A 27611-nucleotide genomic window follows, 5' to 3' on the forward strand; every position below is an offset into this window, starting at 1 on the left:
ACGGAGTGGAACAAGCGGGGCCCTGGGGCTCTGCTCCACCCCTGTCCCTGACCCAGCCTGCGGGCCTCTGGTTTCAGCAGTTTCAGTCTTTCCTGCGGGCTGGGACAGGCACAAGGAAGGGTCACCTGGGGTGCTTGCTAAGCATTCAGCTTCTGGCTTCCTTGGAGAATCTGATTCAGTTGGGCCCGGCAGTACTCGGGCATGTGTATGTGTAATAAGCTCCCCCAGTGATTCTTATGAAGCAGGTTGAGCAAACTGGGCTGGATGGTCATTCATCAGGGGTAGAGTAAAAAAATTTTTGTAAGTAGAACTCTGATCCCAATCAGTGCTTCTAATACCTCAGAATCTGTAGTGGTATTCATTAAAATTCAAATTCCTGGATTCTGCTCTCCAGATCTCTGATTATGCAGGTCTTGAAAAGGTCCCTTATTGATTTTGTTTGGGGCCCGTTAGTTAAAAATTAAATCCTTTCTGCTTCCAAAGTCTTAAGCTTGTGTGTGTATGAATCTTATTCCTACAGGATCGGAGCACTTCCCTGAATGCTTAAACTTAATAAAAGATAAGAACTTGTATAACAAAGCTCTGAAGTTATATCCACCCAACTCCCAGCAGTACAAGGTGTGTGGTGTACGGAACGAGGGTCTCCTGGTTTTGCTTTGTGCCTTAGTTGGAAAGGGGCGAGGGTCCTGAGTTCATAACACTGTCCTTGGTTTCAAGGTACACCTTTAGACAAATTAGCCTCACCTTGAACTTCTTATCTGGGACAATGGCTCTGGCCTGTTCCTCTTCAGAAGAACCTGCTCAGGCCAGAAACCTAGGCATTGTCCAGGTTCCTCTTGGGGAATGCCCACGGCAGCATCCGTGGCTCCCTGCCTCCACCCCGCTCCTCACCGCCTGCCGCTCTGCCACATCACTGATCATCCTGCCAAGTGCAGATTTTCTCATTCATTTCAGGATAAGGGATGACATTTGGTTGGTTTGTTTGTTTACACAAACATCTGTTTACTTTTCTTATATGTCACATACTTTGCTTATAAGCTAAACATATTACATAATTCTCTTAAAAACATAAATGGTGTGCACAATTTATAGATGAGGAAACAGCTTACCTAAGGACCTGGGCATGTGAGGCAACTGACCTGGGATCTGGAGCCCATGCTGTCAACAGCTACTCACTGTGCTGTCATCTCCGCCACTTTCCGTTGTCTGCAGATGGCACTCGTCTTTCTGTGATCTGGGCCCTGGCTGTCTCGTTAGCCTCAGCTGCCTTGCCAGTCCTCTACTGCCCCTCTGCCCCTTGCTTCAGCCCCACTTGTGCTTTAAAACACTAGGCTGTCTGCCAGAAAGCCCGTCCTGGATGAGGTTGCAAACGCTGACCTCCCAACTACCTTGCTCTTAACTTGGTGGTGGCATTTGTCAAGCTGCTGATTTGTCTCTCCCACCAGGCAGTGGGTTTCCTAAGGGCTTAGATCCATGTTAAATTTCTTTCTGTGTCCCTGCCCAACACTGAGCCTGGGAATAGAGAATTTGGCCAATGGCTGCCTCTCTGCCCTCGTGTCATTGCTCCTCTCCCTGTGCTCGCTCTGCTTCAGCCGCACCAGCTCTCCTGCGTGTTCCTCCCTGTGTGTCCATACAGTTCCTGCCCATGGCCACCGTGCCTCCTGTGCTTTCGGCCTGGAGCGCTGTCCCCAGCTCTTCACGTGGCTTGTTCTCCCCACTCCCTGGGCCGTTACCACTATAAGTCCTTTGTTGCCACAAGAGCAGGAACTTGGTGGTGGTTCTTTTATTGTTTGGTTTTTTGTTTGTTTTTATTTTTGGCGTTGCAGTACCATTCTCACCGCCCTGAATAGCACCCGGTAATTATTTGTTGAGTGAGAAAATGGCACATCCTCAGTAAGGTTTTAAATGGAAGGAAGAGTGATTGAATTTACTGACCAGTCACAGGATTTTCCTAAGTAATTCAAGAGTTTCAAGTGTAGTGACTGAGGCAGCCTCATGATGGACACCTTTCCTCACCAACCCTGTCTCTTGCCACAGGATATCAGCATTGCTTACGGGGAACACCTGATGCAGGAGCACCTCTACGAGCCAGGGGGGCTGGTGTTTGCCCGCTGCGGAGCCCACCAAAAAGCGCTTGATGCCTTTCTGGCTGCGGGCAGCTGGCAGCTGGCGCTCTGTACGGCAGCCCAGCTTCACTTGAGCGCAGACCAGGTGGCTGCCCTCAGCAGAGCTCTGGCAGGTAACCACTGTCATGTGGGTTCTCCGAAGTGAGAACTTCTCCAGAGGTTTTCTGTTTCTTTTTGTTGTTTTAGTTGGCAGTTTTGCAAAAAAAAAAAAAAAAAAAGTAGGGCAGCATACCCTGAGGCAGTCTCAGACCAATCAGATGCACTTGGAATGGTTTCCTCAGTAGAGTAAAGGCTGAATAGCAGCTGGAGTCCTGAGATGGAAAGGTGTAATGAAGAAAGCAGTTTATTTCTCTTCCATCTGACAAGTCCTTCCATCCTGTGTCTCCTGGGCAGAGCTGTGGCTCGGTTCATCTCCTCATCTGCATTCCTTGGGGAGGGGGAATTCAAAGCATGGGTCAACACTTACCTTTATGTTGGCAACGACCTAGAAACTACATTATCATTTCTCCATCTCATTCACCAAAAGTAATACTATGTGGCCACACCTGGTGGAGTGTGACAGGGTGGCAGTGTGCCCTGCACGAAGGTAAACTTGACTTTTGAGGTGAGTCCATTCAAGTATAGATAATATTATGGTTTCGTTGGAAACCATAATAGCAGTTTTCAGAAATGAGGTAAGAGAAGAGGCTAAACGTATAAACAGTTGTAGTTTAGAAACAAAGGCAGTTTAGGTGTTTCAGGTCTCAGATTGATGTAGCCAGAGGCGAGGCTCTCCCGCGGTCTGATTCCTTCCAGGGGAGGAAAGGGTTAGGTCTGCCCTCACCTGGGCTTGAAGTAAGTGACTGACCGGCACGTTTCCCCTCACTCCTTAGGACACTTGTAAATATTATTTCTTTATTAATTATTATCTCTACAGAAAAACATTCCTGAAAAAATTCCAAATCATATCCTATTAAATATATGCACATATTCTCCTTAGTTATTTGAATTACTCTTTTCCTTGGGATTATAAAAGTGTGTAAGGTTATCACTTTTCTTTTTCTGGTACTTTTTAGTTATTAGATCTGTCTGTAGACTCTAGTCAGCCCTCCCGGTTTCCTGGCTGAACTCTCCAGGTTTGAGAAGTTTTACCCTAGGCCTTTCAGCTATTCATTCTGGCTCCGTGGTTATTTCTGCTTCAGGAACCAGCGTTATTGGTAGTTTGTACCTTCTGGTTCTATGATCTGTGATCGTTTTTTATATTCTTTACAACTCTTAGGTTGCTATTTGCCTTATGATGGAATACCCCTAGTTCTCCCAGATGTTTAGCAGGAAATGGTGGGGAGGCAGTGGTCAGAGATATTTGAGAAATGTTACAGTTGGAGACACTTCATGTGCACATTAACGTAGTTAATTTACGTAAGCCAGCAAAAGAAAAGGCAGCTGTGTAAATAGTGCGGTGGGGACTCTATCTGTTTCTGTCTGTGATAATGTGGCTTGGAGTTAGCAGGAGGTGGGAGGCATGAGTCTGCCAGCCCCTTAGCCTCAGGTTCGGTGTGCCTCTCACAGTGTGATTATCTTAACTGGGCTGACTATGATTTGAGGATCTAAACCACTGCATGACCCCAAACACGAGCCAACTGTCTCCACCTAGTGCTTAACCAAGCAAACGGCAGTCTTCCTATTAGGAAAATGGATTAGTGAGAAGCCAGGTCAATTTTCCATATGCATGCCTTTGTAAGCATTTTTCATGGCTAATTTTGACTACACATGTTTTTCACATCTCGTGCTAAATTTAGATGGTGACCGCCATTCAAGATATACTCCATGGTATTCCTGCCTCTTTCCCTCAAAGAAATTCACAAAGTACAGAGTTTGATACATAATGAGACATGTTAATGAGACACACTTCAGCAGAAGAATCTGTTAGCTTTGTTTTACCCAGTGCTTCCCAAACTTACTGGGCCCGAGAGTGGTGTTGGCGGTTCTTTCCCTGTCCCCTGAAGCAGTCAGCACTTCTGGCGCTGCTGTTTTAAAGCAGGTCGACTTGAGTGTGTGCTCTGCAGAGCTCAGTCTCCCATTTGTAAGAGACCGTTTTTACTTAAGTAGAATTACCAAAAACATTTCATCTTGCGTTTTGGTAGAACTGTTGTTCTTAGCAAGCTGACTGTGCTCAAGTGCTTCTTGTCGTCTTTGCAGGAAAGCTAGTTGAGCAGAGGAAGCACAGGGAGGCGGCCACGGTTTTGGAACAGTATGCCCAGGTAAGCTCAGCTCCTCCCTTCTGAAATGCCTTCATTAACAAGCAAGGACTTCCTAGTTGTATCTTATGAATCATGAACATTAAAAGAACTGTGGGTAGGCCCTGGCCAGGTAGCTCATTTGGTTAGAGTGTCACCCCGATATGCCAACATTGTGGGTTCCATCCCTAGTCAGGGCACATACAAGAATCAGCCAATGAATGCATAAATAAGTGGAACAACAAATTAATCGACCTCTCTTTCTCTCATTCTCTTCATTTCTCTCTAAAATCCATCAACAATTTTTTAATGTGGAAAAAAAAAATTGTGGGTAATTAGGAGGTTCAGAGAGAGTTTGTCCTACAAGTCTTCCATCTTGCTGACTTGACTTGGAAATCTGAATTCAGTGTCTGTCTGTGTAAGTTCTGTGAGGTAGGGCACCAGAGAGCTCTGCTATAACATGTGCTAGTGGTTTGACCTTGGTAGAAAGTACTAAGTTAAATCTCAAGGAAGTCGTACTTCTTATGGTAACTTGCCAAAGTAGAAACAGTAGGAAAGGACCATTCTAAACCAAGGTGATTGAACTTTAAATACTTTTTTGGCTTTTACACTCATTCTCTCTGTTGGAAATAATGTCTTTTACCCCCAGGAGGTTGATGAGTTCTAATTTTTTCAGGAGATTGTAAAGATAAGTACTTACATCAGCTTTTGATGAATTTATAGTATCTATTGTGAAAATAATGAAACTACGCACTGATACTGGCTACAGACTGACAGGACCCGCATACACAGTTGACACCAGAAATGACTGCCTCGAAAGTTTGGGGACTTTGATGAGATAGTGTTTTTACAGGTGTTACTAGTGGGCACATTTGCATAACATAATCAAGCTTTTAAAATTCTTCAGTGTCTTTTATTTAATAAGGGTGAGTGAAAGAAGATAACTCAATGTCCTATCATTAAATCCTGGAAAGAAAATGTGTTAGGTGATTGGCTGAAAACAACAATGAGTAAAATACATACTGCAGCAGGAGACGAGGAAAACCAAATAGGAGACGGATTGGCTCCCTAAAAGAAGCCATAGGCGTGAGTCTGCAGGAGCTGAGCAGGGCTGTTCAGGACAGGGCATTGTGGCCGTCACTCATCCATAGGTTTGCTAGGAGTTGGAGCTGACTCATGAACACGTACAACTAATAGAGTAGAGAGGTTGGAATAGAAAGATACACCACCTAAGAGTGTAATTGCTTGGATAAGATGTCACCATTTTTTTTTTTGTAAATGAAAATTAATTCATATATATACTTAATTTATGTATTTATAATTTATATATATTAGGCTGTCATTTACATAATATTTACCAATTTTAAATTAACAATTGGATGAGTTTTGACAAATCTTTACAGCTGTGTAACCACCATTACAGTCACGATATAGAACATTTCTTGCACCCCAAAAAGTTCCCTAGTTCCCCTTTTGTAGTTAGTCTTCTCCCCCCACCTTCAGCCCCTATCAGTCACTAATGTGCTTTCTGTCATTCTGTTTTTTCTAGAATTTCATATAAATAGAACCATCTGGTGTGTGGTCTTTTTGGCTTTCTTCACTCACATAATGCTTTTGATTTTTAACATTTTTTTTTATTCTTAAAATTTCCATTTTTCTGTTTACACGACCCATCAGCTCTTGCATTGGTCTACTTATTCCATTAGAGCCCTTAGCATATTAATCATACTCATTGTAAATTCCCTGGCCTCATATTCCAATGTCCCTGGCATATCTGAGTCTGGTTATGATGCTCGCTCTGGCTCATCTGACTGTATTTTGTACTTTATGTCTTATAATTTTTTGTTGAAAACTTGATGTGATGTACTGGGTAAAAGGAAGTTCAGTAAATAGGCTGTTAGTGATGTGGTGATAAGGTGTGGAGGCAGGAGAAGCTTTCTAGAGTGTGGTTAGGTCTCAATCTTTTAATGAGCCTGTGCCCCTGCACTGTGACCTTCCCCATGCTTCTCAGTCTCCCCCCCCCCCCCCCCCAGGGTAGGACAGTGGGCGAGAGGGGAGCTGTAATCGGGTATTTCCCTTCCCCCACATAGGTGAGGCCTGCTAAAACCACTTTGGTTAGGCTCTGGCAAAATAGTTTCTTTAGAGAGCAGGCCTATAAAGAACAGCTTGCTTTGGGTATATTTTTAAATGGCTACGTTTCCCCTCTACCTGCTGGAAACAGAGTCTCCTCTGATAGTCACTGTGAGAATCTGGTAGGGCTCCTGGGGTAAAACCTCACAAAAATGTAGGAGCCTTTGTAAGTCTGGGCCCCACAGAGTTTTTTAACTCTTAGCCTTACCCATAGTGAGCCTCCAGCTATTTGTCCATTGCAGTTCAGGTGCTTCCTACCCTAGCACTGATTCTGGTAGAGATTTCTGTCTGTGGGTTTCTGCTCTGCTAAATTGTAGCTCTGTATCCGCTTGTCTGTTCCTCCATTTTGAGGGGCAGCAGTTTGCCCTGTGACCTTAGTTCTGTGATGGCTCTAAGAAGAGTTGATGATTTTCAGTTCCTGGAGCTTTTTACTTGTTAGCATAGAGTAATGACTTCCAGGTTCCTTACATGCTGAACCAGAAACTGGAAGTCATAGAATGCTCTTGAGATTCATCCATATTGTAGTGTGTATCAATATATTCTTTTTTGTTTTGTTGAATAGTATCCTATTGTGTGAATATATCACAATTAGTAAAAAGAAAGGTGGGGGGAGTAAGAGTTGGGATTGATGTGGAGAAATAGGGACCCTTGTACCTTGCTGGTGGGGATGTGAAAGGGTGCAGCCACTGTGGAAACAGCTTTGTGGTTCCTGAAAAAGTTAAACATCTGACCCAGCAGTTTCACTCCTAAGTATATATGAAGAGAAATGGAGACGTACGTGTCCACAAAGAAATTTGTATACATATTAGCAGTATTATTTATAATAGCCAAAAGGTGGAAATAACTCAAATGTCCATCAGTGACAGATGAATGGATAACTTTTGACACACACACACACACACACACACACACACAGAGGAATATTATTTAGTCATAAAAAGGAACAAAAAACTGATACATGCTACAGCTTGGATGAATCTCGAAAACATGCTACGTGCAAGAAGCTGGACACAAAGGTCACCTGTTGTGTGGTTCCTGTTATATGCTCTGTGTAGGCCAGACAAATCCAGAGAGCCAAGTGGCCTAGAGGTTACAAGGAATGGGGGAGTGGGAAATGGGGAGGGATTACTTAATGAGTACGGAGTGTTTTTAATGGGGTGATAAAAATATTTTTGTGGTTATACAGTATTGTGAATACTGTAAATATTAAACTGTACACTTTAAAATGATTAATTGAATGCTGTGTGATTTTCACCACACACACACACACACGTCAAACAAACACATCCTACTGTGTCCCTCTGTGGACCTGTGGTGCGGGCCTGTTAGTGTGGCATGTTTCAGGTGATGCATCGGGGTCTGGGAAGAACATTTCTTTTTATCTTTTTAATGAAAATAACTTATATAAGATAGTATATGTCTATTATAGATTGTTTAAAATGCAAATACAAGAAAATAAAATACCTTATTTCTACCTGTCAAAGATTGCTATGGTTAGCACCTCCTGTTTCTTTCTAAGAGTGTGCAGAGCACAGGTTCGTTCTCTCTCTCTCTCTCTCCCTCTCGCTCTCGCTCTCTCTCTCTCTATAAAACATGATGTAATATAATATAATATAACACATGTATTTTTAACCAAAAAGGAATTACACTGTGCTGTGCTGTTTGCAAATTTGCTTAATTGTTTGGTTATGATCTTCATATTTCCATGTTAACAAATTTTAATTTAATAATTAAAATTCAAGTTCCTTCAATGATTCCAAAATTGTATACAGTGGATTGATTCAAATTAGATTTCAATCTAGGTCCATTTGTCACATCTTGTCTCTTACGTCCTAAATCTCTTTTAATGTAGTGGGTGCCCCTTACCCTCCTCTTTATGACGGTGACTGCTTGAGGAAGCCCAGTCAGCTGCCCTATATATTTCATCTTTTTGAGATGTGTTTTGTTTTATATGCTTTATAAATTCACAAATTCAAAATAAATATACTGGGGTACAGGATCAAAATTTTTGCTGTTAATAGTACAAGCATCAAAAACATTTGAAGACCTTAGGGAGTTTATTACACTTTTCAGTAGAAGTTTTTAAAAATAAAACAGAAAAAATAAACATTAAAAGTGCAAAAAAGAAATAGATTACTATTCTAGTTTTTTCAAAGTGTGGATTTGCTAATTCAGGAGCCCACTTAAACCTGTGAGTCAAACCTGGTGGTAAAGCTGGGGAAATGGGCTTTTTTTTAAAAATTCTCAACTGAGGGTTTTGTTTTGATTTTTTTTGTTGGTCCTTACCGAAGGATATTTTTCCACCGATGTTTAGATAGAGTGGAAGGGAGGTAGAGAGAGAGAGAGAGAAACATTGATATGAGAGAGATGAATCGATTGGTTGCCTTCTGCACGACCCTGATCTGGGCCAGGGATGGAACCTGCAACTCAGGTATGTGCCCTTCACCAGAAATCAAACCTGTGACCCTTTGGTTTGCAGGCTAACACTCTAACTGTTGAGCCAAACCATCCAGGGCTAAGGATGTATTTTTTAAAATTAATATGAGAGAGAGAGAGAGAGAGAGAAACATTGATCAGTTGCCTCCCATATGGACCCTGACCAGGGATCGAACCTGCAACCTTTTTGGTGCATGGAATTACTCTCCAACCAACTGAGCCCTCAGCCAGGGCAAAATGGGCATATTTAACAGACCTGTCTGGTGGTTTTGATGCTCAGAAAAGTGGAGCCATGATACTTACCATACATATGTTCTTTATTATTTGCAGAATGCACACCCTCCTTTTTCTTTTGGATGAGTATTTATTGGGCATGTGCTCTAGGCCAGGCACGATGCTAGAACTGGGGCCAGCTGGGAAGGCAGATACAGGCATTTGATTGCTTGCTCGCTCGGTTAATCTGTTATTTGCCTTGATGCTCCTTTGTCAGGATTATGAAGAAGCTGTGCTCTTGCTGTTAGAAGGAGCTGCCTGGGAAGAAGCTCTGAGACTGGTAAGAGAACTTTTTAAATCCCCCTATCATTAGGTGCTAAGCAGAGCGGGAGTGAGGGGGACAGTCAGCTGGAGTCCCTTGTCCTCTGAGCTCGTGAAATGAAATTGTAGTTCAGGTTCCCAGACTTAAGGATAAGCACTGATTTTGAAACCATTTAAAAAATGTATTCTTGATGTTAGGAATTAGTTGGTCCTCTGTATGTGAAACATTGCTGTCTTCTGCTGAGATGAATTGTATTTCCATTAGTTATCTCATAGGAGCTTTGCTCCTCTGACAGATACCCTGGTCAGCTCTGAAGTGACCCACTTCTTTCCAGGGACCTTAACTCTCCGGTGACTTGAATTTTCCTGCCTAAAATTACTGTCTTTTTTTTTCCTTTTAGGTTTACAAATATAACAGACTGGATATTATAGAAACCAACATAAAGCCTTCCATTTTAGAAGGTGAGGGTTACATTTAAATAGAACTTCTCATTTGGAATTACACAGACGGGGAGGGGTGAACTGGCAGAGTGCTCCCTGTGTCATTGCATCCGTGACTCGTGTTAAAGGGAGTCAGTCAGAATCCTCCACTGGTGTGATGTTAATTCTGAGCAGGGTTTTTAATATGCCACCAGTTAAATGGTAGCACATAAAATATTTGAAGGTTAAGAAGCTGTGATAAGATAAGATTAAGAATCTTTGCATTTGGGAATAGTTGCTAACTTGAAAGAGTAATATCAGTACACAGTTTTCTACATTTAATAATTATATTGTGTTTATATTAGACAATATATTCTTAGGAGAGAAATGCTGAACTATAAAGGAGGGATTATATCTGCAACTTAGTCTCAAAGGCTCTACCAAAATAATAGCACAAGAGAGTATGTGTAGAAACAAGCCAGAAATATGGCAAAATGTTAAGAATTGGTAAATCTAGGTTCTTTGTAGGGGGTATGTATGTACATTGAAGTATTGCAACTTTTATGTAGGTTTGGAATTCTTTCAAAATAAAAAATGAAAAGAACCTTTGCAGATGAACTTGATGGTTCTTAGAGAATAGATGAGTGTTATCACTTCTAGAATACTCTAGTGGTCACTGTGACTCCTTACAAGCAAAGCTGAAAAGAAGGATATCAGTTTGACTTCTAGAAATCTTTGGGAGTGGGGGGTTGATTTTCAGCTCTGCCGTTTTTAGCACAGTCCACCATGTAAGTAAGGTCTGGCCTTCCTGACATTAGCATGTATTCACATTCGCACCCTGCCTGCCCCATCCTCCTCCACCCTAATTACAGCTGTGGGTGGGTTCTCTCTGTACCATTCACATTGGGTACCCCTAACCTGGGTACTGAATGCATCCTTCCTGGCCCTACAGCAGTGCATTGGCCAGCACTTGCTCAGATTTTCTTCACTGTTGAGAACCTAGAAAAATGCATAGGACTAACACCTGTGTTGAGGAAGCATTTCAGTGACTGTCCTCCTGTTTTTGTTAATAGCTTCCTGTGCTCTCCTTTTATTTGCCAGTCCTCTTTTGGGCTAGGTATCAAGTCTTTGTTTAGGTGATTTTGTATGTTTAATGGTAGAGTATTCTGGGATGATGTTGATGAGCTCTAAGATCTGGAATCTCAGTCTCTAGTTCATTCTCCTAAAATGATGTAGGTTAACCATTAAGACAAAAATTTGTGCTTGGAAAACCTAGTAACAGTTCTTTTTGGTAAATGCCAACTCTTACTCCTCCCACTCTAGTTTTTTCTCTCTTCTTAAACATCATGCTGAAATTATTTTCCATCTGCACCCCCAGCCCAGAAAAACTATATGGCATTTCTGGACTCTCAGACAGTCTCTTTCAGTCATCATAAAGAGCGTTTATTGGTGGTCCGAGAGCTCAAGGAGCAAGCGCAGCGTGTCTGCCTGGGTGAGTGCTGCACGGAAACGGTTGGTGCTGGGGTGGGCGGGCGGGCGGGCGGACAGCAACATCACGGTCTCAGTTGCTGCTTGTGCCTCCTGCAGTGTAAGGACTGTGTCGTGGGAAGTCTGAGGCCTCTGTGAAAGCCCTCTGGGGCTGTGTGTGTCTGTCTGTGTGTCAGGAGGGCTTGGGAGCAGGACCAAGAACAGGTGGGAAGAACTCTGCCAAACCTTTCCCCGCCCCACCCAACAGAGTGGTTGGCTGCTGTTTCACAAAATGAGTCTTCTCATTTCTAAAAGTTCTTTTGCTTGAATAAAAAGAAAAAGACTAAAGAGGTGTGATACTGGTGTTCTGGTATATAGTAATAATAACTATATTTAATATTTTCTTATTTCATTTTGAGATCAACTTTGTAATAATTTTCTTTTCTTTTTTTTTTACTCTCACCCGAGGACATTTTTGCCTTTATCTTCAGATAGAGCAGGAGGGAGAGAGGGAAGAAGAAGAAAGAGAGAAACATCAGTGTGAGAGAGACACATTGAGTGGTCGCCACCCACACAACCCCAACTGGGGGCCAGAGACAAACCGCAACCAAGGTACCTGCCCTTAGTGGAAACCGAACCCGGACTCTCCGGTCCATGGGCTGACGCTCTAACCGCTGAGCCAAACCGGCCAGGCCTGTAATAATTTTCATCCATCCTTAGATATGCCCTGGTGAACTATAACCCACTTACCCCGCTGAAGGTAAACCCACATTACAGGGAATTTTCATTCCGCATCTGGTTCTTCTTTTCTAGATGATGGGGTGTCCCACGGTCAGGAGTCTGACGTGTTCTCTGAAACCAGCAGTGTCGTGAAGGGCAGTGACACAAGTGGCAGATACTCTCATAGCAACTCCCGGATATCAGCGTACGTATCACGTTTCTCCATCACACCTGCTGCCCGGGTAATGGAGGAGGTACGCGTGAGGGCATGCTTCATGGCCATGCGGGGCTTGTGCAAGGCTTCTCCCAGCACAGCCATAGATGAGGCCTGGTGCGCGCATGGGTTCTGCTGTAGCTTCGTGGCCTGCGGGCTCAATTACCCAGTTCCCCAAGCACCTTACACTGAGTACTCAGTTTATAAACATCTGATTTTATTCATTTAATAAATATTAAGTGACTATAATGGGTGTGCACCGAAACAATGAAAAGATACAAAGAAAAAAGATTTTAGGCTTGTTCAACTGGAAATCAGGATTGGAAGAGGAAATAAGTATAAGTCATCACACTTGTACTCAGTGTAGCAATTTGTAGAAGTATTTATTGAACACTCATGTGCTAGTTGTAGTGGAGGTTATAGCAAGAAACTTTTAAGGAGATAGGAGTTATAAGAGCTATAGCTTACTTGGAAGACCAGACCAAACAATGCAAGATTATGTATTTAAACTGAATTGACCTTGAGGATGTATGTGTGAGGCGATCAGAAACTGCAAGAAAGGCAACTAGAACTGGGCTTTTCAGAGTTGGGGTGAGCCCAGCCCATGTGGCTCCATGGATTGAGCGTTGTCCTATGGACTAAGAGGTTACCAGTTCGATTCCTGGTCAGGGCACATGCCCAGGTTATGGGCTTGATCCCCAGTAGGGGGCGTGCAGGAGGCAGCTGATAGATGTTTCTCTTTCACATCGATGTTTCTCTCTCTCTCTCCCTTCCTCTCTCTCTCTCTGAAAAATCAACAAAAACATATTAAAAAACAAAACAAAAACAGAGCTGGGGTGAGAGAGTCCCAGACAAATGAAATGGCATATTTAAAGACCTCTGAGGAAGGAAAGAATATTGGATTCATATATATTTCATTTTATTCAAATTCAAATCTAGTGTATCTTATTTAAGTTTTTTATTTTGTTGCCATTAAGGTTTTTAAAAAAAATTTTTAATTTCTATAAAATTCAAGTTTGATGTTCTGTTCATTGTTCCAGCTCTTATTATCAGATGTGACCTCATTTTATTCTGTATTTTAGTTAAAGCATCAAAGCCAAGTATTACTTTTTAGGGTTTTCCTTATTCCTGCCTGTAAGACTTGCTTCTCCAAGACTTGGTATCACTTTAAACCTCATCATCATTTCTCCCAAATACAGATACCATCTGTAGATGCCTGGTTTCTCAGAAAGTTGGTGGCCAGCAGGTACTTTTATTTTATTTTATTTATTTATTTTTTTAAATCCTCACCAGAGGCTATTTTTCCATTTATATTTAGATAGAGTGGGAGAGAGAGAGAGAACGAGCAAGAAACATCGATGTGACAGACACACATCAACTTGTTCCCTCCCGCACAACCCCAACCAGGGCCAGGGACTGAACCGCAACCGAGGCACGTGCCCTTGACCAGAATCGAACCTGAGACTCTTTGGTTTGCGGGCTGATGCTCTAATGGCTGAGCCAAACTGGCCAGGTCCAGGTTCATTCATTTTAATGTGTTCAGCAAAAGGAGAGCCCTTTTAAAATCTCTCTGATTTCTAACAGGCGATCGTCTAAGAATCGCCGTAAAGCAGAGCGGAAGAAGCACAGCCTCAAAGAGGGGAACCCCCTGGAGGAGCTGGCCCTTTTGGAGGCTTTGAATGAAGTTGTACAGGGCACTGAAAAACTGAAAGGTATTTGCTCAGTGCTGACTGACGATGGCTGCCACAGACAAATAGTGTATGGATACAACAGACACAGAATTTGGTACAGAATGAAGATACCATTTTCCTGAATTGAGAAGGATGAAACCTGTCCGCAGGAAGTGGCGTTTTAGGGCACATTCCTGAAATAGCCCTTCCCAGCCAGTACCCCAGAAGCCTTCTGTTGGCATCCATGTACCTGAGCTGGGAGAGCTGATTAGCGCTGAAGCCCAGATAAAGGCCTGTGGAGACACTGCTTCCTGCTTGGGCCTCAGTGTGCTTGTTTCTCCATTTGTAGTAGGTCTGTCGAATTACTCCAGCATTTGGGAAGAGGGAAGAAAATGCAGGAGATGGCAACTGAAGTGTTATCCTAAATGGTTTTTGTTTCAGAGAGAAACTGTGTTATGATTCTAGCTTGGAGCTGGGGACACAGCTTAACACTCCCTCGTGTTTCTGTTTCTAGAAGAGATACACTGTATTCTAAAGGTACTGATCCTCTTTGAGTTTGATGAGCAAGGACGGGAATTACAGAAGGCCTTTGAAGATACTCTACAGCTGATGGAAAGGTCTCTTCCAGAAATTTGGACTCTCAGCCACGAGCATAATTCAGTTACACCTGTAAGTTTTCCTCAAAGACAGAATGTGCCTTTTTTCATCATTTCACAGGTTTGTTACACTCACACAGTCTCTTAAAAGTCAAAGCAAAAGACTTTCCTGTCCTTCAGACATAATTTGCCACAGTTAAATGATCTGAGGCTTATGTTTCAGGTGTCATGAAGGTTTTTTATTTGACTACACAGTGACTGTTACACCTTGGCCTAGGTTACGTTTGCTTTTATCTCCTCTCTACGTCGAGCAGCTGTTGTGCAGAGGATGGGAAAGTCAGATAGTTGCCCCTGGCCTTCGATGAGCTTGGAGTGGGGAGAGGGAGGTGTTCAGGCTTATGTGTGGCATCCAAGTTTTTTAAAGGAAGCCCAGATTACTGCTCTCCTTTTGTTTTATGGAAAATTTGACTTGTGACTTCTGTGTTGTTAGGATGAGTCTTGCTAATTATGTTTAAGGGTGTGTGTCCCATCAGGAATATAATGTATTATCATCTATTACGTATACTTCTGCTCAGTCCCTCACAACTCAGGTCTCTTAAGAGTTTTGGTTTGGGTTCAGAAAGGCAGTGTAGTCAGGGTCTGATAAGGAAAACAAAACCCACAGCTGCTCTTTTATCAGGGCGGTTTAATATCTGGAACTGCTTAGACAAGCATTGGAGGACTGAAAGGCAGAGGGGACACTTGGAGGAGGAACACCGAGGTAGTAACTGTGGGAAGTCACTGCAAGAGCCAAAGGAAGAGTTTGGGACTGTTAGAATTTAGAAGTTCGCAGGCGGGGCCCTGCTGAGCTGGTTCCTGGCCCTCTGAGAAGAGGGTGCCAGCCAGCTGGTGCTGGGCATAATGAGGCTGGTTCTCAGGGTATCGAAATGAACAAAATCCGGAATGAGCAGCTGCTGACGGCGTACAGCCCTGCACTCCCTCTGGTGTGGCGCCAGCTGACAAGGGCGTCTTCTCAGGCCCCCAGCCCCAGGACCCGAGCAGTACGTGGGAGGGTGGGCTTGGGGCAGGCTTGGGGCTCGGAGAGGTTGGCAATCAGTTCACTGGTTAGAAACACACAAGTTTACTGGGCTTCGATGGGGCCGTTACAAACGGGGATAGTACATTCCCTGTGCACCTCATGATATGTTTTTGTGTTTGTTTTTTTATCCTCACCTGAGGACATTTTTCCATTTTTTGTTCAGATAAAGTGGGAGGGAGAGAAAGGGAGAGAGAGAGAGAGAGAGAGAAACATCGACGTGACGTGAAAGGGACACATCAAGTGGCTGCCACCCGCATGACCAACCAGGGCTGGGGACAAACCACAACCGAGGTGCACGCCCTTAGCAGGAACCGAACCGGGTCTCTCTGGACCACAGGCCAATGCTCTGACCACTGAGCCAAACCGGCCAGAGCTCATGATATGTTTTGAACATTAGATAAGAGGATAGATGTAAAAGCATCTTATAAACCATAAAAATAAAAGCAACTAAGAAACATTACCCTCACAACTACTTAAATTTACTATAATAGGTAGTTCCCAGAAGAAATGTGATCACCTATAAAACTAGTGATTTCAAAGCTAGCAATTTATAATGCTTCTCCATGTCCCCCCCCCCCTTCTATTCAGATTATACTAACTTCTAAGTCACCAACTTTATGAGTCTTTTAGGGAAAATGACCAGGAATGTTGTGGTTTTGTTTTAGTTGTTAAAGTACGATAATGGCATATGTGCAGAATACCATGAGTCATGTGACATTGCTGCTCAGGGTGCCACCAAGGGGGGCTGCCTGCACATCATCCTGCAGAACTGAATGAAGGCAAAGCAGAGGGCTTGGTGTGTGCACACTTAGGCTTGTGCAGGTGTAGAATTCCTGTGAAGTCCCTTGTGAACACGTGCCGAATTTCCATTCTATTCCCTGATATGCACCTTTTTATCTTAATATAAAAATTTCCACAAATCTTTGAGTACAGTTTGATACTCCTTGTATTCTATAGCTCTTGTACTCGTCCTTCTCCCCTCAGGGTCTGGCTTTCTCATTTGGAAAGGATCAGGCATATATGGGTGTAGATTTTCTTTCCTTTTTTTTTAGCAAGAGAAAATAACCAAATTTAATGCAGAGTATGTATGGGAACCCTGCATACATGAAAGAGAAACCTCACATACAAGAGAGGTTCCTAGATTTTCTTTTTTATTCAACCCCCATCATTACCTTGTGGTTCTGATAGAAAGGAAATTGAGAGGTCTGAGTTGAGACTGGAGAAATGGGCAAATTAAAATCACATAGGAAAAGAGAATTGCTGTGTTTGACACTATAGCAATGAAAATGATGGGCTGTCTACGGCTGGTAGAGATCTGGCCTTTGGTACTGCAGTCGTCAGAAGTATAAGGTCATCTTTGCTGACACAGTCTGCTTTCTGCTTAGGTTCTAGGTCCAAATTCTACTTCAAATAGTATCATGGCTTCCTATCAACAACAGAAGACTTCATCTCCTGTTCTTGGTTAGTATTTTTCCCTCTAAATTATTACAGTACTAAGCAGAAGGAATGTCTTTGTCCAAGTTGAAAAGTCTGAATGGTTGAATTTGCACATAAATTTTAAGGGTTCTGCAGCATCATAATTTTTGGCTCTTGGCAATTACACATTTGCATCCTGGGGATGTTTTCATAGTCTGCAAGAGCTGGACCTTTCTAATCATCTTTAGGATTGACGGTGTAATTTGAAAGCAAATCCAAAGAACATTAACATTGCATGTGGATTTCTGGTTTACTAAAATGTTTGTTTGTTGTGGGGAGGTGTTCTCAGTTAGATGATATATCCATCAAAGTTCAAAGTCCTAAAGCCTTTCTTTTGAAAGTTGACTAGGAACTTTTAACAGATCAGTTTAGTACCTGAGTATTTGTCCTTCAGGTGGTTAATCAAGAATACCAATCTCTTAGCTTTGAAAAGTTCATGATATGTTTAGAATGGCAGTTTTTACTAGTTACTTACATTTTCTAGCATGTGACATGCAGAAAGTTTTTCATTTAAATGCTGAACTATAATAGCATTTTGATGACATTTGAAGTAGCCTTTGAGGGTTCAAATTAGGTTTAACTTGAATGGCTTATGTTGCTACCAGGAATAAAAACTACCTTCCATCCCGGCTACACACGTGCACCTGGATAGTCACCACTGCGTCCCGAGCGCCCTTCTTCCTGGAAGAAGCCGCGTCCTGGCAGGCTGTGTGGGATCAGTCCCAGCGCATACTTATTTCTGAGATGCTGCAGATTCATCTTGGACCTGAGGCAGCTCAGTAATCATTTAGGTGTAATTTCTGGCCCATTTCCTTCTTGTTGGCCTGATGCTGACCTGTAGATCAAGTCCAGTCGCACCTTTCCTGGGGTGTTCTGGGCGGCTTTATTTATCCCGGAGCACTTCCGTTTCCACCTAAGCCTTAAAGTGTCTGATGTTGTGAAGCTCCTCATTATCTGAGTATGTATTTTATCAGTGTCCTTGTGGCTACAAGATCATGTAGGAAAAGAGAAGTTCTCATAATCCCAAAGTAGACAGATTAACTCACTAAAGTAGTTCCACTCAAATATTCGTCAGCGACTCCTCCAACTAGCAGTAGTGGTTCAATATAGTTGTCCCTGTATTGATTTTCAGAAGCTGCAAAAGTCGAAGCACAAAGCGGCGAGGAAGGACTGTGTATAAATAAAGAATCCTACTTCGCGGAAATTCATTTATCGCGGTAGAGTCTGGAACTGATTGACCGCGATAAACGAGGGCCGACTGTACACTCACACACCCCAGGAGTGGCACCAGGGACTCAATAGGGCCTTTTCTCTGTTTCATGTTTACAATGCAGTGCAACCCCATGCAGATCGACCACAAGTCTTGCAAAAATGCAGGATTTTATAAAATAGATTAAAGTGTTATCAAAGACGTGCTTAAGTCATAGCTGAGTTGGACTTGTTCCAATTGATAACAAAATAAGTACTTCAAATGAGAGTGGTTTGACTATCAAGGGATTAAGAAAAGTCCTTGGGCCCTGGCCAGTTTGGCTCAGCGGTCGGAGCATCGGCCTGTGGACCAGAGTCCCGGTTCGGTTCCCGCTAAGGGCATGTACCAAAAAAAAGAAAAAAGAAAAGTCCTTGGAAAAATTGATAAAGACTTCAGTGCATTTTTGTAGAAGTTACCCTTCTTGTGCGGTGCACTTCAAACACGGAAAAGGGCAAGACACCTGGTCCCACTGTCATACGCTTTGTCAGTGTGATGTCTTCCTGCCTGAAGTCAGCACTTGGTCTTTATTCTTACTTAGGTCTAGGAATGAAATACTGTTATAGTAATGCCTAATTTTTTAATAAGATAGAATATATTTTCATAACTATTTTCTTGTTTGAAAAACAGATAAAGTCTCAAAGTTTAATCACGATTAACATGAAATCATGGGCCTCTTGACCAAGAACTTATTTAAGTAGCCTTCCAGTATCTGTCTTCAATAAGCAAAACCTCTTGGTCTTTTTATCTGTGTAGTTTTTTGTTTGAGGGAGTAGAGCAGTAATTGTATGTGAAATTATAAAAGTGATATAATTAGTAAAGAAAATCTGGATTGTACAGAAAAGTGTGTTGGAGAAAATGACAATTTGATGATTTCTAGTCATGTTTATACATGTATTTGTACAAAATATGAAAACCATGTTTTTAACAACTTGAGCATTTTTCTCACATCGTTAAATATTCTTGAAAATAAGTCTTAATGTCTGTATGGCTTATATCTACAGATATACTGTGGGAAGTTTATAATGAATCCTGCTAAGACAGAACATATTTTTATATACATATTTCTCATATCTCTGCTTCCTGTATATGGTTCTCATTTAGATAAAAGACTCCACAAATCTAACTGAAAAAGGGCCTGAGAGTTGTATCTAACAATGACAATTTTCTCTCACCATTCCCCTTCCAAACTCCCTCCCCCCCTTTTTTAAGTAGGGACATTTTTATTGATCGGTGTGCTTGTAGAATTTCTTTTATCATAAAGTGTTTTCTGTCCAGTAAATTTACTTATTGAATACATGCCCTCATATTTCTTTCACTCTTACAATGGAGGTAAATTTTACATATAGTAAAATATACAGAGAGGTACACATAGTTTGATGGGATTTAGTATAATATGGCCTTGTAACCACCACCACCCATTTAAAATATAAGACATTCTTTCACTTTGAATCACTTGGTGGGCATTTTTCTGCTTCTCTCCCATGCACCTGAAGCTGTAACAGAATTCCTCCTCCGGGCCGGCCTCCAGGCTGCTTTTGTTCTGACTGGAGGTTGTAAGGCAACAGAAACTCTGCTTCTGATGGTCGTCTTGTAGGTGCAGAGCGCAGTAGCCTAGTTTTAGATTAGAGTTACTGCCCCAGCTTCCACCGCAAGAAAGAGTGTGTTCTCTCACAGTCTCTTTCCTTTTTATCAGATGCTGAATTTTTGATACCACCAATGATGAACAAAAGAACCCAGTGGAAACTGAGCCTGCTGGAGTGACGGATGCTCAGTAGGAAGATCGTTTTCTTTCCACTGTCTCTCCAGGCCTGGCTGCTGAGAACCAGGAAGAGTAAAATGATGATCTACCTTAGTATTGCCGAGCGCCGCTCTGTGCAGCAGACCTCTGCAGACACCAAGCAATTCTATTTTATTTTACATCGAGTTTTAATTAGCAAAACTTTAATCTTTAATCAATATAGCATCATTTTGTAAGAATTAATGTTCTTGCCCTGGCCGGTTTGGCTCAGCAGTTAGAGCGTCGGCCTGCGGACTAGAGAGTCCCAAGTTCGGTTCCCACTAAGGGCATGTACCCGGTTGCGGTTCGTCCCTGGCCCAGGTTGGGTCATGCAGGTGGCAACGACTCAATATGTCTCTCTCGCATTGATGTTTTTCTCTCTCTCTTCCCCCCTCTCTCCCTCCCACTCTATCTGAAGATAAATGCAAAAATGTCCTCGGGTGAGGATTAAAAAAAAATTATTGTTCTTTTATTTAGTGCAGTTTGGGAGCATATTTTTGGTATTTCTAGTAATCAGAAGATGGGGTTTCATTCCCAGTTACAGATCTCATTCATATGGGACATTAGACAAGTCACATTTATTTGTGCCTCATTTCATTGTGAATAATGTTTCATGGCTTCTACCTCAAACATTAATGTTTTTAAATTGCTTTATGTTCCTGGAGGAAAGCATTATATATAAACAACATGGCTAGTAATGCTACCAACATTTAGTCACATTTAATCTTTTAAATGACTTTTTCATCTTGAACTAAAGCAGAAGGAAGAGCTAGATATATCCTTTGAAGTTCAAAGGTTTTCCATACTAACAGCTGTTACCTTGTAATATCTTACCTGGCCATATGCTTCCAGTTATAACTGGGTTGAGCCTCCTATCAGTACATTTCCACAGGGACTGTCCTCACTCCTGTGAGTTTTCTGCTAGAGAGTTAGCAGAACAGATTAGAATTTCTGAAGCGTATTATGTACAGTTAAAGGTGAACAGTGTTCATCGGATGTTAAGTTACTCCTTTTTCTCCAAATACTGCTTCTTCTAACAATGTTTTTGTCAGTGTCTAGACCGTTTCATTTATTTTTCTGTATGGTACTTAACTGACCTCTCCCTTTAGCTATTTTCTTTGAAAGAAATGAGAATGTTTTCTCTTTTTGATCAGTCTAGAAAAAGCTTTTTTCATTTTGACAATAGTTTTGTGGCTGATTCTTAGGTTAAGGTTAAAAATATCTTCTACTCCTTTAATACACGAAGCAGATCTTCGTTACGGTGTATAAACTAACAGGAAATGCTACTTTTGGTTCAAGACTTTTATTAATACAGCAAAATTTTAGCTGTGGAACCTAGGTGTGTTTACTGTATGATTCAGCTTTTCTGTATGCCTGAAATTTTTCAAAAAATAAAAAAAATAGACAAAAGATATGTATATTTTGCTTTGGATATACACATCCAAATCGTATTGACTTTCTCATTCATATCCATATGGATTCGCTGTAATTAAGTCCCAACACTGAAAGGCCACAAGTGCTCTGTGACTGGGGTAAACACACATGGTGACCGACAGGACATTCTAAGCAGGTGCAGGCTCCTGAGGATGACAGTAAGGGGACCGTGCTGATGGACTGCAAATGGAAATAAATGTGTCTGTTGATAATAGTGTGACTTCACGGATGGTCAGTTTTCTTAAAATATGTATTGAAGCAACAAGAAAGAATTTGTGTGAATTCTTTCCATTCAGATAACTATCAGTGACCATCTCTCATCAGAGCAAGATGGAAATTTGTTCATTTGGAGAAGCAACCAGCAGGAGCAGACCTTCCAAACTGAAGGCAAAGTCAAGGAAGAATTAATTCACGGGGAAAATGCAGTGTATGGGAAAAGGGGAAACTCCTAGGAGGGATGTGCTTCATTTTGGGGAAAGATTCTGTCAAGTTCTAGAAAGAGTATATAACTCTTCCCCCTTGCCCCCAATTTGGACTGTGTCCCGAAGCAAGTTCATGCTGCAATAAGCAAAAAGCCTTTGTTATTTTGTTGGTTTCATTGAGTCAACTTTGTTCAGATGCCCCAGACCTCAAGAGGTAGCTTTCAGAGGACTGTCTCTTAAGATCAGAGTGCATTTTATTGATTTTTTTTTTTTAATCCTCACCCCAGGATATTTTTCCATTTATTTTCAGACAGAGTGGAGGAGGAGAAAGAGAGAGAGAGAGAGAAACATCGATGTGAGAGAGAGACATAGATTGGTTGCCTCCTGCACAACCCTGACCAGGGCTGGGGACCGAACTGCAACCGAGGTAGATGCCCTTAATGGGAATTGAACCCGTGACTCTTTGGTTTGTGGGCTGATGGTCTAACCGCTGAGCCAAACTGGCCAGGGCATTTTTTTTTTAGGGAGAGGAAAGGAGAGAGAGAGAGAAACATCAATGTGAGAGAGAAATATCAATCAACTGCCTCCTGCACACCACCTACTGGGGATGGAGCCCACATCCCAGGCATGTGCCCTGACAGGGAATTGAACCCCAACCTCTCAGTCCTGGCCGGGCAAATCAAAGTGCATTTTAAATTTACATTCTTAAAAATACTAAGGCAGGAGCTAATGCTTCTGTCATGTTTGTGAGTATAGCTTGGTATAGTTTCTTAGCACTGCTGCATATTTTAAAACATGTTCCATATATATACACACACACATATATTTGTGTGTGTGTACACATATGCATACATTTGAGCGATTTTTATTTTTTATCCTCACCCGGGGACATTTTTCCATTTTTTGTTCAGATAGAGTGGGAGGGAGAGAGAGAGAGAGAAACATTGACGTGAAAGGGACACATCGATTGGCTGCCTCCCGCACGACCCAACCAGGGCCAGGGACAAACTGCAAACCGAGGTACATGCCCTTAGCGGGACCCGAATCTGGGTTTCTCTGGACCGCAGGCCGACGCTCTAACCGCTGAGCCAAACCGGACAGGGCCATTTGAGCCATTTTTAATGGCCATAATTGAAAGTATTTTTAAAAATAAGTAAAACGTGATTTTTAGTAATTTAAGGTAACTACGCATTTGGGAAGCACTATTAGCTCCCCTGCCCCCCGGCCTGTGCTGGCCCACACGCCTCTGTTTCACCAGAGCACTCCTGGGCAAGCCCTTGGGAGCTTTGGTGGTTCTTCCTTGTCTCCTGTTTATTGGTGCCGGGTGAGCGTGAACTTCTTAGATGCAGGTGACTGTACTTAGCCAAGATGCCGGAGACCAGCCGGAGCTGCTGCTGAGTGTGCGGCAGCCCGAGACCTCTGTGCCCCCAGGCTCTGCTCCCTGCGTGTTGGCTGTCCTCAGTGTCGGTCACTCCTCCACTGCCCTGCAGGTTCTGAAGCCCGGGACCTTGAGGGCCAAGTTCCAACAACTCGGAGGTGTCCTGGCATGCAGGAAGGAACGAGGTCTGGGTCCATCCATTCTCGTGTCCTTGAACAGTCATTTACTCCCACCGCCGAATCTTGTTTTCTACAACCTTGTGTATCCATTAGATTTTTCCGCCTTGTTTTTTTTTGTCACCCAAGGATGTTTACTGATTTTAGAGCGAGAAGAAGGGAGAGTGAGAGAGAAACATTGATTGGTTGCCTCCAGTAGGCACCCCGAGCAGGGATCAAACCCAAAACCTAGATATGTACACTGACTGGGAACTGAGCCCACAACTTTGGGGGGGGAGGGAGTGTACTAGACGACACTTCAGCCAACAGAGCCACCTGGCCAGGGCTGCCTTGGACACTGGGTCCTATCATTCTGTGTTGTAGGGGGCTGTCCTGTGCGTTACATGGTTTTTAACGATATCCTTGGCCAGTATGACATACCCCCACCCCTGTTAGGACGACCAAAAATATCTTAAGACGTTGCCAATGTCCCCTGGGGGTCAAAATTGCCCCATTTGAGAACCACTGGGCTAAGATGACTTCCAAATACTAAAAGTATTTATTTTTTTGTGAGGAGGGTCGTTATTTTCTACAAGGGTGGTTGTGTAAGGCTCATATGAGGGAGTTCATTGAAGTGCTTTGGAAAAACTGCTGTTGTTTAGCCTTGAATTGGTATTTTTCATTTTAAAACACAGTAAACATTTAGGCCTCGAATGGCCTGGAGAGTCGTCCCATCCTCCAGAGCCACCTCCAGTGCCTCCCCTTCATCAAGACCCTCCTTTGTGGGTGGTGGGGCATCTTCACTTTCGTTCTTAGACCCTTCAGGGGTCTGAGGCTAGGCCTCTGGAATCCTCATTTATTTGATGCATTTAAAACTATTCAGAGGCGAGTGCATAGGCTTTATCACCCTGCCAGACAGGTCCAAAGGTTAAGAATTAACCAAACTTCAATCCCACCATCAGCGAGTGCTCAGAGTGTGGACACGAGTGGTTTAGACAGAAGCTGAGGTGAGCAGTACATACCTCTTTCTCCTGTCCGTGTACCCAACTCCCAGCTGCCTCCAGTACTGCGAGGTGAGGCTGTCATCCTTGCCGAACGTGGGGACCCCAGTGCCCGTCTGTGGCCGCCCTTGTCCCTGCCCCAGCTTGCTGGTGCCGGCAGCGGTGCTCACTCACCAGGCTGGGCCCGGGGTCTGCCGTGCAGGCCTTAGGGGCGTCTAGGCAAACCTGGAGGCTGTGAGGTAGTTCCGTGGGGCTCCTCACTGGGGATGGCAGAGATGCCTACCTCTCCTGTGAGTGCTTGAATGTGTGCCTTGTTGGCGGGCGGGGGGACAGGAGACATAGTAAGACTTTCGGGCTCCTGTGTAAGAGGAAGACGTCTACAAGGCCATGCTAACAACTCGTGATCCCCTGGAGGCCAGACACTGGTATTCAGGTGCTGCGTGGGAGACGGAACGGTGACAGCATACTTCTGGTGCTCATCCAAAGGGACCTTCCCGGATTCGTGCATGTGTGCATAGCCCATGGACACAGACAATGGTGCGCTGAAGACCTGGGGTGGGGCAGGGGCTGGGTGGAGGGGGGTGGAGGGCAGGGAATGGGGGACATCTGTAATCCTCTCAACAAAAAGGGGACCTTATATGTCACAACAGCATATAATCTGTCATCACACTCCTACTTCCAAGCAGATTTTAACAATGCAATAGTTCCTAACAAGAGACAGCATCATTTTAAAGCTAGTTTCTACCAAGACCATTTAAGCAGATAACCTGTGATGCATGTCTTTTTCTTCCGTCGTCCACCCCCACCCCCACCCCCACCCCCCACCTTTGTGTTGGCAAATGTGTATTTTAAGGCAGAGCTGCAGGTGTGAACTTCTTCTCATTCAGTCAGGAAATAGAGAAACACTGGATGAGAACAGGTTGTTTAATACTGCTGGAGTGAACATAGGCTCAGCTCCCTATGTATGGGGAGTGTGCTCACCCAGCAAGGGTGACACCTGGCAACCACAGCGACCATGCCCCATCAGAGTTCAGAAGCACCTTCTGTAGAGGAAGAACGGCCCATGTTCCTGGTACTCAAAGCGGTGGACCCACAGTGATTGGAAGCCCTGAAGCGATGCCAGGATGGAGCCGCCCGTCCACACTGCAGTTTCTCTTTCGGGCAACACGTTTACCTGGGGGGTGTCATTGGGACACAGGCTGCTCAGCTCCTTCTGCAGACGGTTAGGGAAACCGCTGAGCATAGTGGTCCCCCCGCAGAGCAGGATGTTCCTCATGAGGTCTCGTTTGAGGGCGATGTCACACTTGTTGAGGCAAGACACCGTCTGGGTGTGGAGGCCCAGCTGCATGGACTTGATCAGAGAAGGTTTGAAGAACATCTCTGAGCAGAGGAACCTTTCCTGGCCCACGTGTATCACTTGCCCATCTGGCAGCATATACTGGATCATATGCTCAATATCTGGGACTTTCTTCTCTTCAGTGGGGTCCAGGGCCACAAAACAGCATTTCTTCTTGATGTCCTCCACAATGCCTATCTGGTCCTCGGTGAAGTGTGTTCCCGAATTGTTCAGCAGGCACATCAAGTAGTCCGTCAGATCCGAGCCTGCGTAGTCCAGCCGTCCCGTGATGCTGGGCAGAGGATAACCTTCATAGATGGGGACGACGTAGGACACGCCGTGGCCGACCTCCACCACCAGGCCGGAGGTCCTCCCGTAGGAGTACATGGACAGGCGGGACTGGTAGGCGATGTGCATTGCGGGGGTGTTGAAGGTCTCAAACAGCATTTCCGCGTACTTCTCTCTGTTGGTGTGTGGGCTCAGGGGTGGGTCTGAAACCAAGACCGCGTGGTCCTCTGGGGCGATCTTCATCTCCTGATGGAAGAGATATTCCCAGATATCCTGCACTGAGTCCCAGTCCACGATGATGCCATGCCGCAGAGGATTAATTAGCTTGAGACAAACCTTCGGATTGACGAGCTCCTGCCCCACGAATGTCTCTTTGCGATTGGCCCCAGTTTGGGCGGTCTCTGCGTAGGGCTTGCCCACTGTCGATGAGATCTTGTGGGTGGGCTTTGGCTGCCCAGCAAAGCCACATTTACAGTAGCCAGTGCCAAGGTCCACGACCACCGCTTTGATCAACTTGACCTTGGGCTTCTCCTTGACCTCTGCTGACTTGGTAGGTTCTTCTGGCACCGAACAGTTGCGGTGGACCCACACTGCGCGCTTCGCTGGGCCATCCTTCAAGGAGGCCGTCTGGAGGGCCTGGGTGTTCAGGGAGGCCTGTGCACACCTTCCCTTGTCGGGCCCATCCCCGAAGACTCCTGCCTGTGGAGCCCACATGCCACTAAGAGCCGCCTGCTCTCAGGAAGCTCCTTGGTCCCACCAGCTCCACGGCTGGAAAGACTGAACTCAGAGGGCGACTGCAGAATTTCCCCAATTATGACATCACCGATTGTGACATAATCCAGTGACCTGGGGCTTTCTAGATACCGGGAAGCTTTGTCCCATGTTAGGGTGGATTTAGGTAGTGTTTTGTGGTGATTTGCCTTTTTCTAAATTTTGCAATAAACCTGATTCATCCAGTCAATGTTTATTAAGTGCTGTGTTCAGGCAGCTGGGAATACAAGGCAGAAGTAGGAAAAAACATCTCTGCCCTTTTACCGTTAACATTCTAATCAGTGGGAATTGGAGAGACAGACAATAACCCAATTTTATATTTATATATAAATTTGTGTGTGTGCGTGTGTGTGTGTGTGTGTGCGTGTATGAAGATGTTAAGGGCAAAGAGAAAAGCCGGGAAGGGGGGTGGGGAGGGTGGCCATGTCAGTGTGCCTGGGCGGGGCTCCCTGAGACGGTGCCACCGACCTGACGGAGGTGACGGAGAGTGTCACATGCGTATCCCAAGCAGCAGGTGTGGAGGACTGGGCGCAGACGTGTCTGATGAGTTAGAGCAGGGGTCAGCAAACTAGGGCCTGCAGCCTGTTTCTGTAAATACAGTTTTATTGGAACACAGCCACTGTCTGTGGCTGTGTTGGTTGAATCATTGCAACAAAGACTGTGGCTCGCAAAGTTGAAAGTAAACATTGACTACCTGGCCCTTGACAGAAAAAGCTC

General features: G+C 43.9%; 2 protein-coding genes across 2 annotated transcripts in view; one reads left to right on the forward strand and one right to left on the reverse strand.

Annotated features, from left to right (window-relative positions):
• Window positions 1-20380, forward strand: part of ELP1 (elongator acetyltransferase complex subunit 1) — a 73242-nt gene extending 52862 nt beyond the window's left edge. Inside the window, exons 27-37 of the mRNA XM_036261368.1 lie at window positions 521-618; window positions 2038-2239; window positions 4305-4366; window positions 9399-9461; window positions 9844-9904; window positions 11241-11354; window positions 12143-12254; window positions 13848-13975; window positions 14448-14602; window positions 16993-17068; window positions 20026-20380. Coding sequence (XP_036117261.1) covers window positions 521-618; window positions 2038-2239; window positions 4305-4366; window positions 9399-9461; window positions 9844-9904; window positions 11241-11354; window positions 12143-12254; window positions 13848-13975; window positions 14448-14602; window positions 16993-17068; window positions 20026-20093 — 1139 coding nt within the window. The 3' untranslated portion in view covers window positions 20094-20380. The remainder of the gene's footprint in view (window positions 1-520; window positions 619-2037; window positions 2240-4304; window positions 4367-9398; window positions 9462-9843; window positions 9905-11240; window positions 11355-12142; window positions 12255-13847; window positions 13976-14447; window positions 14603-16992; window positions 17069-20025) is intronic.
• A 5149-nt stretch (window positions 20381-25529) lies between these two features.
• Window positions 25530-26863, reverse strand: ACTL7A (actin like 7A). The gene has a single exon (XM_036261845.1). It carries the CDS (start codon window positions 26835-26837, stop codon window positions 25530-25532), a length of 1308 nt encoding a protein of 435 aa, XP_036117738.1. The 5' UTR covers window positions 26838-26863.
• Window positions 26864-27611: the final 748 nt, after the last annotated feature.

The sequence above is a fragment of the Molossus molossus genome, unplaced genomic scaffold, assembly GCF_014108415.1.
Source record: "Molossus molossus isolate mMolMol1 unplaced genomic scaffold, mMolMol1.p scaffold_m16_p_14, whole genome shotgun sequence".
NCBI lineage: Eukaryota > Metazoa > Chordata > Mammalia > Chiroptera > Molossidae > Molossus > Molossus molossus.